Source organism: Montipora foliosa, chromosome 2 (assembly GCF_036669935.1).
Source record: "Montipora foliosa isolate CH-2021 chromosome 2, ASM3666993v2, whole genome shotgun sequence".
Lineage (NCBI taxonomy): Eukaryota > Metazoa > Cnidaria > Anthozoa > Scleractinia > Acroporidae > Montipora > Montipora foliosa.
In genome coordinates, this window is record NC_090870.1 from 46,507,814 (window position 1) to 46,520,313 (window position 12,500).

At 37.9% G+C, this 12,500-nt stretch overlaps 1 protein-coding gene across 2 annotated transcripts in view; it reads left to right on the forward strand.

Moving 5' to 3' along the window:
* The first annotated feature begins 5,119 nt into the window (after positions 1–5,119).
* The window catches only part of LOC137993321 (DENN domain-containing protein 1A-like), a 29,006-nt gene continuing 21,625 nt past the window's right edge, over positions 5,120–12,500 (forward strand). The window contains exons 1-7 of one of the 2 annotated variants that reach the window (XM_068839087.1): positions 5,120–5,269; positions 5,339–5,403; positions 7,822–7,865; positions 8,154–8,203; positions 8,494–8,601; positions 8,819–8,888; positions 9,739–9,834. In XM_068839087.1, the coding sequence (XP_068695188.1) occupies positions 5,253–5,269; positions 5,339–5,403; positions 7,822–7,865; positions 8,154–8,203; positions 8,494–8,601; positions 8,819–8,888; positions 9,739–9,834 (450 nt within the window). In that variant the 5' untranslated portion in view covers positions 5,120–5,252. The remainder of the gene's footprint in view (positions 5,270–5,338; positions 5,404–7,821; positions 7,866–8,153; positions 8,204–8,493; positions 8,602–8,818; positions 8,889–9,738; positions 9,835–12,500) is intronic. The other variant, XM_068839089.1, reaches the window with a different exon arrangement.

The window sequence follows — 12,500 nt, forward strand, 5'->3', positions numbered from 1 at the left end:
TGAAGTCAAGCCCTGTTTCGCGGGGTTAGTGTTGGGATGGGAGACCAAAACAATAAACCCCTCATAAAAAACAGAAACATCTGACCGAAAATACTATTAACGCTAACAAATGCTGATGATGAAAAAGCAAATAAATATTGATACACAGTTTTCAGAAAGAGCAGAAGGAAGTTTCCCGGACGGTCGATCGAGAATAAAATATTTACGACATGAAAACAACATTAATTTTTAACCTTGAATATAGATCGTTTTCACTGTCACGCAATAAAAAAAATAAATCAAAAACTATCCAGTGCAAAACGCTAAGAAATTGTTATCTTATAGAAGATAAAGAAATAAGACACTTGTCCAAGTTTTAGGCCTCTGCGTTTCCCCAAACTTCAGATATTCGTCGAAATGTTTCGCAGGCCGGAAAATAGTGTAAACATCTGGAACTGACTTTGGCTATCTAGGCGACTGATTATCACTACTAAAAAAACAAGCATTTACATAAGCACTTTTCCTAATGCTCTAACTTCTAAAAGGGCTCAAAATCATGAGATAAGTATATATTTTTCAACAAACTTGATCGTAGCTTTGTGTCACGCACCTACATAATCCGGAAATTCAAAATGCTCTGGTTTCCAAACGAAGCACGCTATTGAGCTGTGAAATTGTCAACAGATATAGATATGCCGCCTCCTATGCCTGATGAGGATAAAAACTTTGGTGGATCTTTAGTTTTAGATTTTGGAAGGTGATGACGTCACGTGAAAACGATCTATAGAATATAAAAAGTTACGATCAGCGACAAACATTTTGGGAGATTTTTGCTACGTTCAAGTAAATTGCAAAATCGAAAGTGACATGGCCGGAATTCAGCGGGCGCCGTGATTATGTTACCGCGGCATGTTTACTAGCCAAACAGTGAAGCATCTGTGTCAAATGATGGCAAGATACCGGGTTTTTGTAAGTTTCTTTTTCTGTCAAGTGTTATAAAGTTTGACAATGAAATGAGCGAAGTCAAAACAAAGATCACAATCGCCCAACTCTTGTTTATGCAAAGTCAAAATTTACTCTCCAAGACGCGTACGACGTTATTTATCACCAGGTAATTCCATCATTTTGGAAATAGCAGCTACTTTATTATTCATCTGCGTCACAAGTTTTCACTGATTTTGGGCCTCATTTTGTTGAAACTCAAGCACGCTTCCAACAGTCCTGTGAACCCTTCCTGCTTACAGAGCAATACTAAAAAACCTCTCCCATATCACATTTGAACCTTAAGCTCGAAAATTCAATACACAACATGATATTATAATTCACAAAGGCAGAAAATACCACAGAATCCTTTTCCAGCGAAAATTTTATTGAAACAAACAACATATTTGCTCTTAGAGGCGAAAACCTCTTCCTATTTGATTGCGTGCGTGAAGACAAGAAACTCAATTGTGTCAAATTACCATGTACTTCAGGTAAATACTGCTCACTTTGATTTCGTCTCGACGGGTGATAGATTGTTCTCGAAGTCCAGTGCTCGTCGCTTTTGAGATTCCTGCCTATTTTATCCAACTGACTTTCTATTATTGAGCTCCATAAGGGTATATTTTGTTTAAGGATCTACTAAAACGCCATTCGCGTTAGATGACTTTCGACGCCATTGCAGGCTAAGTTAATGATTCTACTGTGTCCACCAGAGAAATCTACGCATTTCCACTACCCTCTCGATCCTAAGAAAATACTCGCAGAAGGCTCTATCCACAAAGACACCACTTACCAGGGGAGTGACAGGCAAGACTTTTACCGACACGGAAAAAAAAAAAAAAAAAACTAAAAAAAAAAAAAAGAAAACAAACAAACTAAACGCAGACCTTGACTGGGTTTGCCCATAGGCAACCCAGTAAAAAGAAAAGAAACAAACTAAACGTAGACCTCGACTGGGTTTGCCCATAGGCAACCCAGTAATAATCGTGAATGTCTGTAACTCATAATTTAACGTCATGCATAAACAAAAGCAGCAAGTGATCTACAAACGAAAGGATCAATATTGTTAAAAAGGAACAAAACTTTTGATGTGATATCAAGGTCTCGGAAGAAATTACATCTATTTCATCATAAGATATTGAGCGAAGGGAATTGTACAGCGTGCAAGAGAACAGAACATGAGTTTCATTCTCGATGTTGTTCAACTGGCACAGTGTACAAATTCTTAAATGCTCAGGAGTCTTAGGGACAGTTTTTCCCTCTTTCAATGTAAAGACTATGATCCCAAACGAAGTTCTGTGCAGGGGATTTTTAATTCTATCAAAAAACTCAGCATTTTGGTGTAGAAGTTCAGTTTCCGGTTAACTTTTTTGAGTGATAGTTGGTGCAGAACTCGGTTATCGCAAAATATCGTGATTTGTCAGTGTCTCGCAGATCAATTGCGAAGCCGAAGGCTGAGGCAAGTAATTGATCCGCGAGACACTGACAAATCACGATATTTTGCGATAGCCGATGTTTACCAGAAAAACATTTTATTCTGTCTTATGAGAATATAACTTTGCAAACGATGTCCTAACAATACTTAACTTTGAAACGATGTCGTAATAGTTGAAAATGTCCTCGAGATTCGAAAATGCCCCATAAGATCTGATCTGTACTACTCTCGTCGAGGATAGAATTGAAAAAAACTTATTTTTGGCGAACGAACAAACAAGGTTAAATAATGAACTAATATATGCGAAAACGTACGATTACAAATCTTAACACAGGATTAAGTAACACTGTAAAGTCTAGAAAGATTCTATTTAAACACACTAATGATCGCAATTGTCTCCTGCTAACACACTAATGATCGTAATTGTCTCCTGCTAACACACTAATGATCGTAATTGTCTCCTGCTAACACACTAATGATCGTAATTGTCTCCTGCTCAACCGAGTTCAGCACCAACTATCTCAAACTATCACTCAAAAAAGTTAACCGGAAACTGAACTTCTACACCAAAATGCTGAATTTTTTGATAGAATTAAAAATCCCCTGCACAGAACTTCGTTTGGGGAATCATAGTCTTTACATTGAAAGAGGGAGAAACTGTCCCTAAGACTCCTGAGCATTTAAGAATTTGTACACTGTGCCAGTTGAACAACATCGAGAATGAAACTCATATTCTGTTCTCTTGCACGCTGTACAATTTCCCTCGCTCAATATCTTATGATGAAATAGGTGTAATTTCTTCCAAGACCTTGATATCACTTCAAAAGTTTTGTTCCTTTTTAACAATATTGATCCTTTCGTTTGTAGATCACTTGCTGCTTTTGTTTACGCATGACGTTAAATTATGAGTTACAGACATTCACGATTATTGTTAATCAAATAGTAATTGACATTGCACAATTTGATAGGTGATGGAAGATACGTGGTGTATTTTGTCATTTAGTGGTTATCTATAGCCCAAAATTATCTAAACACGGTAACACCATCAGGGTTAGGCCTAACGTTAGCATTTCTAAGAGGTTTGGGCTTTTTCAACAGTTACTTTATAACCTCAGTCTGCATTTTACCCCTAGTCTGAAGTCTACCGTCTTCGTTTTACACTGACCGCCCGTCGCCCAGCAACTAGTGTTTACTAGAGTTTATGATTTCACTAAGGTGAAAACGTCCAAGTGTGGTAACGGTGGGTTAGTCTATAACGCGGAGCCAAGATCAGATTGGTTCAAAATCAGACATAATTTGATCTTCCAGTGCATGGTTTGCAGTATTATAAAAGCAACTTACAAAGTTACAATTCAAGACTGAAAGTTTAAGCACCCCTGCCTTCTGTGTTCATGAGGGATGATCCAATGCTGCATCTCTAGGATGTTAGGGATTACGGGAAAACTACTAGCCTATGTGTTGCCATGCCTTCCTTTTCTTTCGGTGGGAGGGTACGGCTACACGTAGGCTAGATAATTACGAGGTGTGTCCTTGTCCCATTAAGGGTTAGTAGAAGGAATAACCAGTTTAAATCTCTTAAAGAGCAAAGTTGTCGCTCTGCTTGCGGTGTAAATTTCAAACGGAGTTTAGCCAGAAGGAATGAACGTTTCATCCCAGAATAACAGCATACCATTATTAATGAATCAAGGAAAAAACCGCGGGAGCATTAACATGGACTGCGAAGATGTGCACTAGCGTTTCACACCTTTCGTCGCTGTCCTAGAGCTAAGAAACAACGCAAACATTAATAGCCAAATGTGAGGTCCTCTTGAGGAGGACAAGAGGATAATTGTGAAATAATCGCGAAGTACTTGCGATACCCGATAGCGCTACGTTACATTTTGGACTGACGTTTTCGTTGCCATAGCCGTTGTCCTTGCTTAATTAAACTCCCTATTGTCTCTTTTTGATAGACCTGAAAAATTCAGGTGGTTCCAACGGGATTCGAACCCGTGACCTCTGCGATGCCGGTTCGGGACATAGATTGGTGACCTACGTGGGGTATGCAGGAATTCAAGTACCTCAATGGGTAGAGCATGCTGCCGGTATTATGGAGGTCGTAGGTTCGATTCCTGCCTAGGACTGTGCTTTTTCCATTTGTGTTTTCGCCCGTCGCCCGGTCAGTGTAAAACGCAGACTGCAGACTGCAGACCGGGTGTAAAATGCAGACTGAGGTTATAATTTAACTGTTGAAAAAAGCCCAAACCCATTAGAAATGCTAACAGTTAAGCCTAAATATTGTTTTAGGCCTAATTAGCGTTAGGGTTAGGTTAGGGTAAATGTATAATTACTGAACGTTTTAGACCTTGTTTAAAAAAATTTGAAACAATAGAAAAAGAGACACCAAGTACCTACCTAGGTGATGCCATACATAAAAATGGAAATACTGTACCTGAATAAATTGTTGTTGTTGTCATTCAATCCTAACGGCGCGCTTTTCAAAAGAATAACAAATGATCGCAATGCATCAAGGGTGAAAATGGGCCTTGAAAACAAAGCTAAGACGCCCATTCTTGTCATTGGCGGAAGTTAACAGACAGAGGGACGGCAAAGGGATGGCAAAGGATGGAGTCGCTGTTTTCACCTGTCGACTGATTATTGCTTATTTATTTGTGCAAGCACAGAGGACTCAAAAAACACGCTCTTTCTCCTCCTCCTGCGTCCCTTTCGGCCCTTTTCCGGCTGCACCCAAGTTCGTCCGACAGTTCGTCCCCTTGCCAAAATGACGCAAGCGCATAGGGATCACTGATACAACAAACATGGCGGCCGGGTGAACGACTCAAAGTTGTTGAGCAACGTCGGTTATCCCCTCAATATGGGTTCTAGAGTGAGGTGCGATCCAGAACATATTCTGTGTTCGACAAAGGACATGAAGATGATTTGTCTTTTGATGCTTTTTAGGCCTTCCCCGGACAAGATTTTAGAGTGCTTCGTAGAAGTCTCTGCTCCAGAGGACAGTGGAAAAGGTAAAAACTGGATTGTGTCGTGTCTTACATCGCATTGAACAAATTCCTTTTTTTCTAACAAGTAAAGGCGTAAACTGGCTAATCTGATAATGAAAGGTGGTCTTAAAAGACTTATGAAGGCTGCAACGTAAATAAATTAAATTAGACGAATATTTCATACCGGTCCGTGAGTTGACATCATAATTTTGTTGTGAATTAAATGCACAATCTCGAGTGCCGCAAGCTTTAACAAAAATACTGTGTATGACCTCAAAGTTGTTTATCTTTTGAGTGTAATTGATTTCATTCATTCAAAGTTGGCGTGGGTAATATAATTTTAACCCAGTAATAATTACAACCGTGAAATCGTGTTTAACTGGATCGGAATCTCACTTTGTATACAATGTATAAGCGTAATGATTGTGATTATTATCACAAATGACGTAAATTCTAGTTGTATGTGATGTGATCTTGATATTTTTGTATTTTTAATTTTATATATTCACACCAATTCCAAACGAAGTTCCGCTTCGCTGAGATACTTAGTTCATTTAATTCAATGCGTTTCCTTCCGTTTATTTATTATTAACAGATATATATATACAAAACTCTTTCAAAATATTCGCAGTGGTAGATAATATATAGATTTAGCCAAGCCTAAAAGCGGAGCTCTCGGCTTGTTTATTTTTACTGGCTGTAGGATTAGTGAAAATAAAAGTCTTTGGAACTGTCCACCTTTTGGTTTTCCCGGATATTGCTTAAATTAATTATGTAACATTTTCTTCGCTGCCGAACTAGCGAGAATTCCACGGGTAATTTCACCTGAAAAACCGACTGATCGCATGAATCATGAAGTGATGAGTGTGATATCGGTTTTTCCAGCGCAGTCTACTGTCGAATTCACCAGTTAGGCAATTAATTTTTCTTGAATCGCAAGAGTTTTAAAAGAAAACAAGCAAATCCTCAGCAAGCAAACAGAAAAGGAAAGAAGCCATTTGAGAGTCGACTGTCAAACGCCAGTGAATAGGAATCACACTAAAATTAGAAATCACAGACATACTATAGCTCGTGATGTGACAGATCGTCTTTGTCGGTTCAAGGTCAAACAAGGAGTTTTATTGATGTATTTTATTTATTCCACTTTATCTCTAAAAACGAGATCATTTACAATTCGATGTATTTCATTGAAATACGCCAGCCTGGCTTAGAACCAGAAAGGCTAGAAAGGACAAACTTCAAACAAGATCTCCAACAAATTACCTGTTTGTGCTCTAAACAAACTTCTGAAAACACAAGCTGGTGATATTTTTCCTTATACTTTTACAAGAACTCATTGCGTTTACATGTTTAGACATTCTTGCCGGTGTCAAGGCACATCGAAAAACAGTTAGGCAAGCGGAGTAAAAAAACTTCTTGTATTTTCCAAACTTATATTTTCCAAACCGTACCTGAACACGAAAAGCATTGACTGTCAAGAGCTTTTGCTGACGTAGCATGGCTGTGTAGCCGCGTCGAGCCATAGAAAGCGTGCGAAAAATTAAGTCTCGTGCAGCTGTGAGTGTGAGTGTCTGACCTGGCTTGAGCCTGCAATCCAATCAACAAACAGTCCCGGGTCAGTGGTCAACTTAAAAAAAAAAACAGCTGACCTTGACAAGGTCTAACTTGAGCCCGTGATATGGTCACATATGGACTTAAGGACATCAATGGAAATACACTGTAAAGTACTTCCAAACTTAAGAATTTTAAATTTTAATGTCATCCTAGCTAGTATATGTATTGGGTTTAAGTAACCTTACACGTGTTGCTGATGGTTTCCATAGCTACATGCAAAATTGCTCTGATGGCTGCCTAATGGCCAGATGTTTGAATTAATTTAAAATCATAAATTTTCATGTTTTTATTGAACACATATTTAAATGACATAAGTGCTCAACGATTGATCTGTGCTTTAAAGCATGACTGATGGCTGAGCCATGCCCCATATTATATTAATTTAGATTATATAGCTGGTTCAAGATGAGTTTTTAGTTGTGTAATCATTCTCTTGCTGGCCAAAAGCCACTTACTGTAAGGTACATGTAATACTCCAAGTAATAACAGTTTAAGAAAGTACAGTGTATAAGCAACACTACCGTAGTTTTGGTTATTCCATCTTATTTTATGTTAGCTGTTTTGAATTTTGTAGGATGGAAGAATCCTTAATACAGTGTGCATGAAAATATTATGAAATTATTATGAAATTAAAATTTCATTTCCAATATTTCAGGGGAGATACATGCCAATTCTTATGCGGTCAGGTGACTGGGTGCATTATAGGGAAGATGATGTGCCGACGATCAATAAGGGGATTTTTATGCCACGAAAGAATACCCAGACAGATTTTAGATAGACGGGTTTGAACTATTCATTTCATAATGTAACTCTTTGTTATTATATCAGGTCCAGAGATCAAGTTCATCTATCCTGCAAACTTTGAGGAAAAAGTAAGTGCCTGTGAACATTACATTTAATTTTGTAATTTGCTTTAGAAATCTATGCAGAAAAGGATGACAGTACAGGGTGATAATGCCTACTTGTGAAGTCGTCAGCAACCTACTGGTACATGTATGTGCAAACATTGAGTGACATAAACAACATTGTAACTCTCATTTTTATTAAGGTCAAATACCTGCACATGTAGGTAAAGGATGGGTCAATAATTATTATTATTATTTGATTGTTTTTAACAACAATTCCTATTCTGAATAAAAATTAATTATTATTTATTTCAGGAAGCCTTGAAGACAATTCCTCAGTTTTGTTTTCCATGTGTTTCAAGCTCGTAAGTAATTTTTTTGTATGTCATTCATGAATGATATATTTTCTTTAATATTAATTTAATTGAATATTTAAATAGTAAATATCGTTCATGAATGACACACAAAAAGTGTTCTGAAGAAAATGAAGACCTCAGAATAGTTTTACCCAATTTTCGTTCCCATGGGTTAAGAAGCCAACTTATTTAATAATAAGTCAAAAGCAACCCAAAGGCTCCTTTTCTTATGGCTTCACCATTATTTACAGTGGCAGTAAATAACATTTTAAATATTTAATGATATTAATGTCTTTCAGAGATGCTGTACAGCACTACACTTTTGTTCTGACTGATGCTGAAAGGACATTCAGATTTGGTTTTTGTCGTTACTCCCCTGATGTCAAGACTTGCCTCTGCATCCTCAGGTACTGTACATGTAAAAAAAACTATGTCTTATTGCATTGTGCATGTCCATTTAACAAATTTATAGATTCCATGTTGCCATGCATCTGTTCAGTAATAGATCAGAGATGAATGAGCATTAATGTAACTGTCAACGTTTAAATTTCAATATTATTATTTTTGAAGATCCGTGCACTCATTAGTTGGATTGTTATTGTTTTTGTTTCCTTTCTTCTTTAGCTATTTGCCTTGGTTTAAAGTCTTCTATGAACTCTTGAACAGGATATCTGACCTAAAAAGACAGAATAAGGTGAGAAATTTAAGATGCCTTTTGGAAAAGAAAAAAAGGTAGTTACCGCCTTATGTATCTTTGCTGCTTTGCAAATAAAGCAACATGTCTAAGTGATTGCCTGTGGAGATTTTTACTTTTGATTCTCTACTGTCTGCATCATGCATTGATAGACTGACAGAATTTCAGATGGGGTCAAACTTGTAATCGTCTCAGTCTGCAGTTCTTTATCTCAGCTTCATATTGACCCTATTTTATAGCTGAAGAACATACACTGCAGGGTGGCTTTATCTCTTGTTGCCACTGATAAATTTGAGGCCATCATGACAAGTATATTAAATATACTGTGCTTAATTTAAAGAAGTTGCATGGTGATCATTTTGTACCTCTTGCGATGGGACAGGAAGATAGCCTGAAAAGTAGGCATATTTTGGTTTTGGTAAGAATTATCGGCTGATGTCTTGGATAGCAAGACTGTTAACAGAGACCTGAGGCGAGTAAAAAAAATGCACTCAGTGGTGACTCAGTGAGAGGAAGACAATGGTTGTGTGCTTTTTAAATGGCGGCTCATTACGAACATTGGACCTTTGAAGAAGCGTCTGCCTCCCAAACAACACCTGCTCTACAGGCTAACAGGAAGATGGAAACACTGGGAAGGTCTCTTAGTCTATGTAAGACATTCCTGTTGTAACTTTAGGGTCGTTTTCAAAGTGTCATCGGCAAGTTTACCAGTGTTTGATTAATTTTGATCCTCTTGAGATCAACTTAGTGGATTGCTTGTGCACTTTCACCAAGCATTTACTTTTGAGACATTGATCATCTTTAGCAACTGTGCAGTCTTTTCATAGTTTTCTTTGTTATGTGATTATAGGACAGTGAAGTTGTCCTTATATTGAAATGTCTTTTAACCCAACCACCTCCAAAGTTTGGTTCGCCTTTAACAATCACGACTGAGGAAGGGAAAAAGGTTAGTCGTTGGAAGTCACTATACTAAACTGAAAAAGTTGCACTTTCCATTGGCAGAAACTGTGCAACCACCTGCAGTTATATTATTAGATGTATACATAATTCATAACCATTACAATTTTCTCAAATTTGATTGGTGCATTAACTGCATTATTTTTCACTAATTATTGTGTAGGGTTGTAGTCGGACAGTGAAATCGGACAGTTGGCTGTAATCAGACGGTTTCATCAGCCAATCATAATTATTATTAAGTGCACTCAGCTTAATCCACCAATCACAGAATTTATCACAATAACCATAGCAACAACCACCTACCCAACCAAATTGGGGATTTTCCAATCATTAGTCGTTAGACAGTGAAAAAGGAATGCATTTGTTTTCTTGGAAATTGCAATGGTTATGATTAATTGGTAACAGGACTTTGTGTCATCCAAATCTGTCCGTAATCATACTCGTGATTGAACAAATCGGACTCCTGCTACATGGTCGTCCGAATTAGTTAATCACTCGTATGATTACAGACTGAATTGGACTCCATTCAGTCCTACATGTATTACCATTATAAACTATAAAAGTCATGCATGTAGCCTTGTCCACATAAATACACTGTACCATTTAATTGTTTTCCTTGAAGTACTGTATGTTATTGTTCAAATTTATGTTCCCAAGCTATAAACATCGTAGGGAACTATGACAGCTTTTACCAGGCACCTGATTGAAGTGGGGTATCCACAGCATGCATAATCCATATCCTAAATGTTAAAGTGGTCTTCCATCCCCTGTTTTTCTTCCACCTCGTGTTAGTGGGACAGCTGCCTAGTTGCCATATTTCACTCAGGAAAGTTGGCTTTTTCCCCCCTAACTTCAATAAATTAAACGGGGTTCGCACAGGTCATGGAATTGAAGTATTTCAGTTTCCAGGCCTGCAAAGTCATGGGATTTAATTGTCGGTCATGGAAAGTCATGGAAAATTATAGTTGCGCGAGGCTGTGCTCTAACGGCGCCCGGTCGCCTAAGGCGACTAACATTTGCCTTCGGGCGAGTGAGAAAAATTACCTGGTCGCCCGGCTGGGCATTCTGGCTTATTGTATTTCTAGCAGATAAGACGGCTAAAAATTTTAATATGTTGGTGGTTACAGTTTACGAAACCTCTTAGAAACTGTTTTTTCTTCGTACGAAACAATCGGTTCAAAGGCCGTTCCATGTGATTTCACATGTAACATAATCCGTGACTTTGCACATGACGGCCGGCGGCCGCACAAATTTCGATTTTCTCAAAAAATGGCATTTAAAATTTGGAATGTGGAGTTTGGCATTTATTGGTTATAGCTTTAATTGCTCTGCTCTGACAGTGGTAGAGCGCGGCCGGCGAAGCCGTGCAATTTACATTTGTGAGAACCTGGGAATCGCAGTTTAATATGCAAATTTAATATTTTTACGATTTTTCGCGGCTGCGCCTGCTTGGCTAAAATACATCTAGGTTAATTATGGTTGTTTTTACCCTGTTTATGAAATAACGAAATAAAAAAAGGGAAAGATATCATGCTATTTGTTTTTGTTTTAGAAACAGAGCAATCCCGTGTTGTCTTTGGTTCGTGACAAATCATTGCGTGCCCTAAACAAATAACACTGTGGCTGGCGCTTCGACCAAATCCACAAAAAGCTCATTCCACTAAACATTTTACCGATAATATAAGGAAAAAATGGTTTAGTTCTGTGCTGTAGCGATGATTTTCGTCCAGATCAAGATGACTTGCTAAAAAAAGTTGATAGCTTTTGAGCCGCAGTGGTTTCATTGTTTCACGGCAGTTTTCACAAAAGCTCCACGGGAATCTAGCGGCATTGATTCATGTTTTGAAAATTTATTTTCAATCCAACTAACCAGTAAATATAGTTTACGTCATAGAAAGTGTGGCGTACGGGGTTTTATTCACGAGTTGTTTGTGTCAAGTGAGGGTTTTTGACACAAACAACGAGTGAATAAAACCCTGTATAAAGCACTTTCTGTGTTGTGAACTGTTTATTACACATAAGACGAGAATTTTCATTAATTAAAAATAGTTTTCTGAACGCAAATTAGAAACAAAAACTCACTAACAATAGAACCAAATGCAAATTTAATTTAATTCAATAACAAAGTACGATCTGCACGAGATGCATGAGATGCACAAGTGATTGGCATGGAAACGTCTTTACGCTATCGTTGATTGGTTATACTTCCACATGTGAAATAGCTGTATGCCATTCTGATTGGCTGTATAAGCCTTTTCCACATGAGAAAATAAAGTGTATAGATTTGTACAAATGAGCGTTATGGAATAAAATTCTCATGTTATGTGTAATAAAAAGGTTTTACCTGCATTAGACCCAAACGTTTTTACATAAACCTGCTGCAATCGGTCTTAACTTAAGTCTGACTGGCTGGGGGTTTTTCTTCGACAATCACCAGAGCAGTAGCAGCATTGTTTTGTCGAGAGAGAGATGGATGAAGGTCTTGCTGCGTTGCTGATCTCAGATATAATGAATTAATTTGGGCGACCCACTTGAAGGGCGGGGCACCCCAGCTGAAATGCTTGGGAACCCGAAGGGCTCCCTGAAATTTCCCTTAGAGCACAGCCTTGGGTGCGTGTGGTACGTAAATTATTGAAGAAATGGAAGCAAAGACAA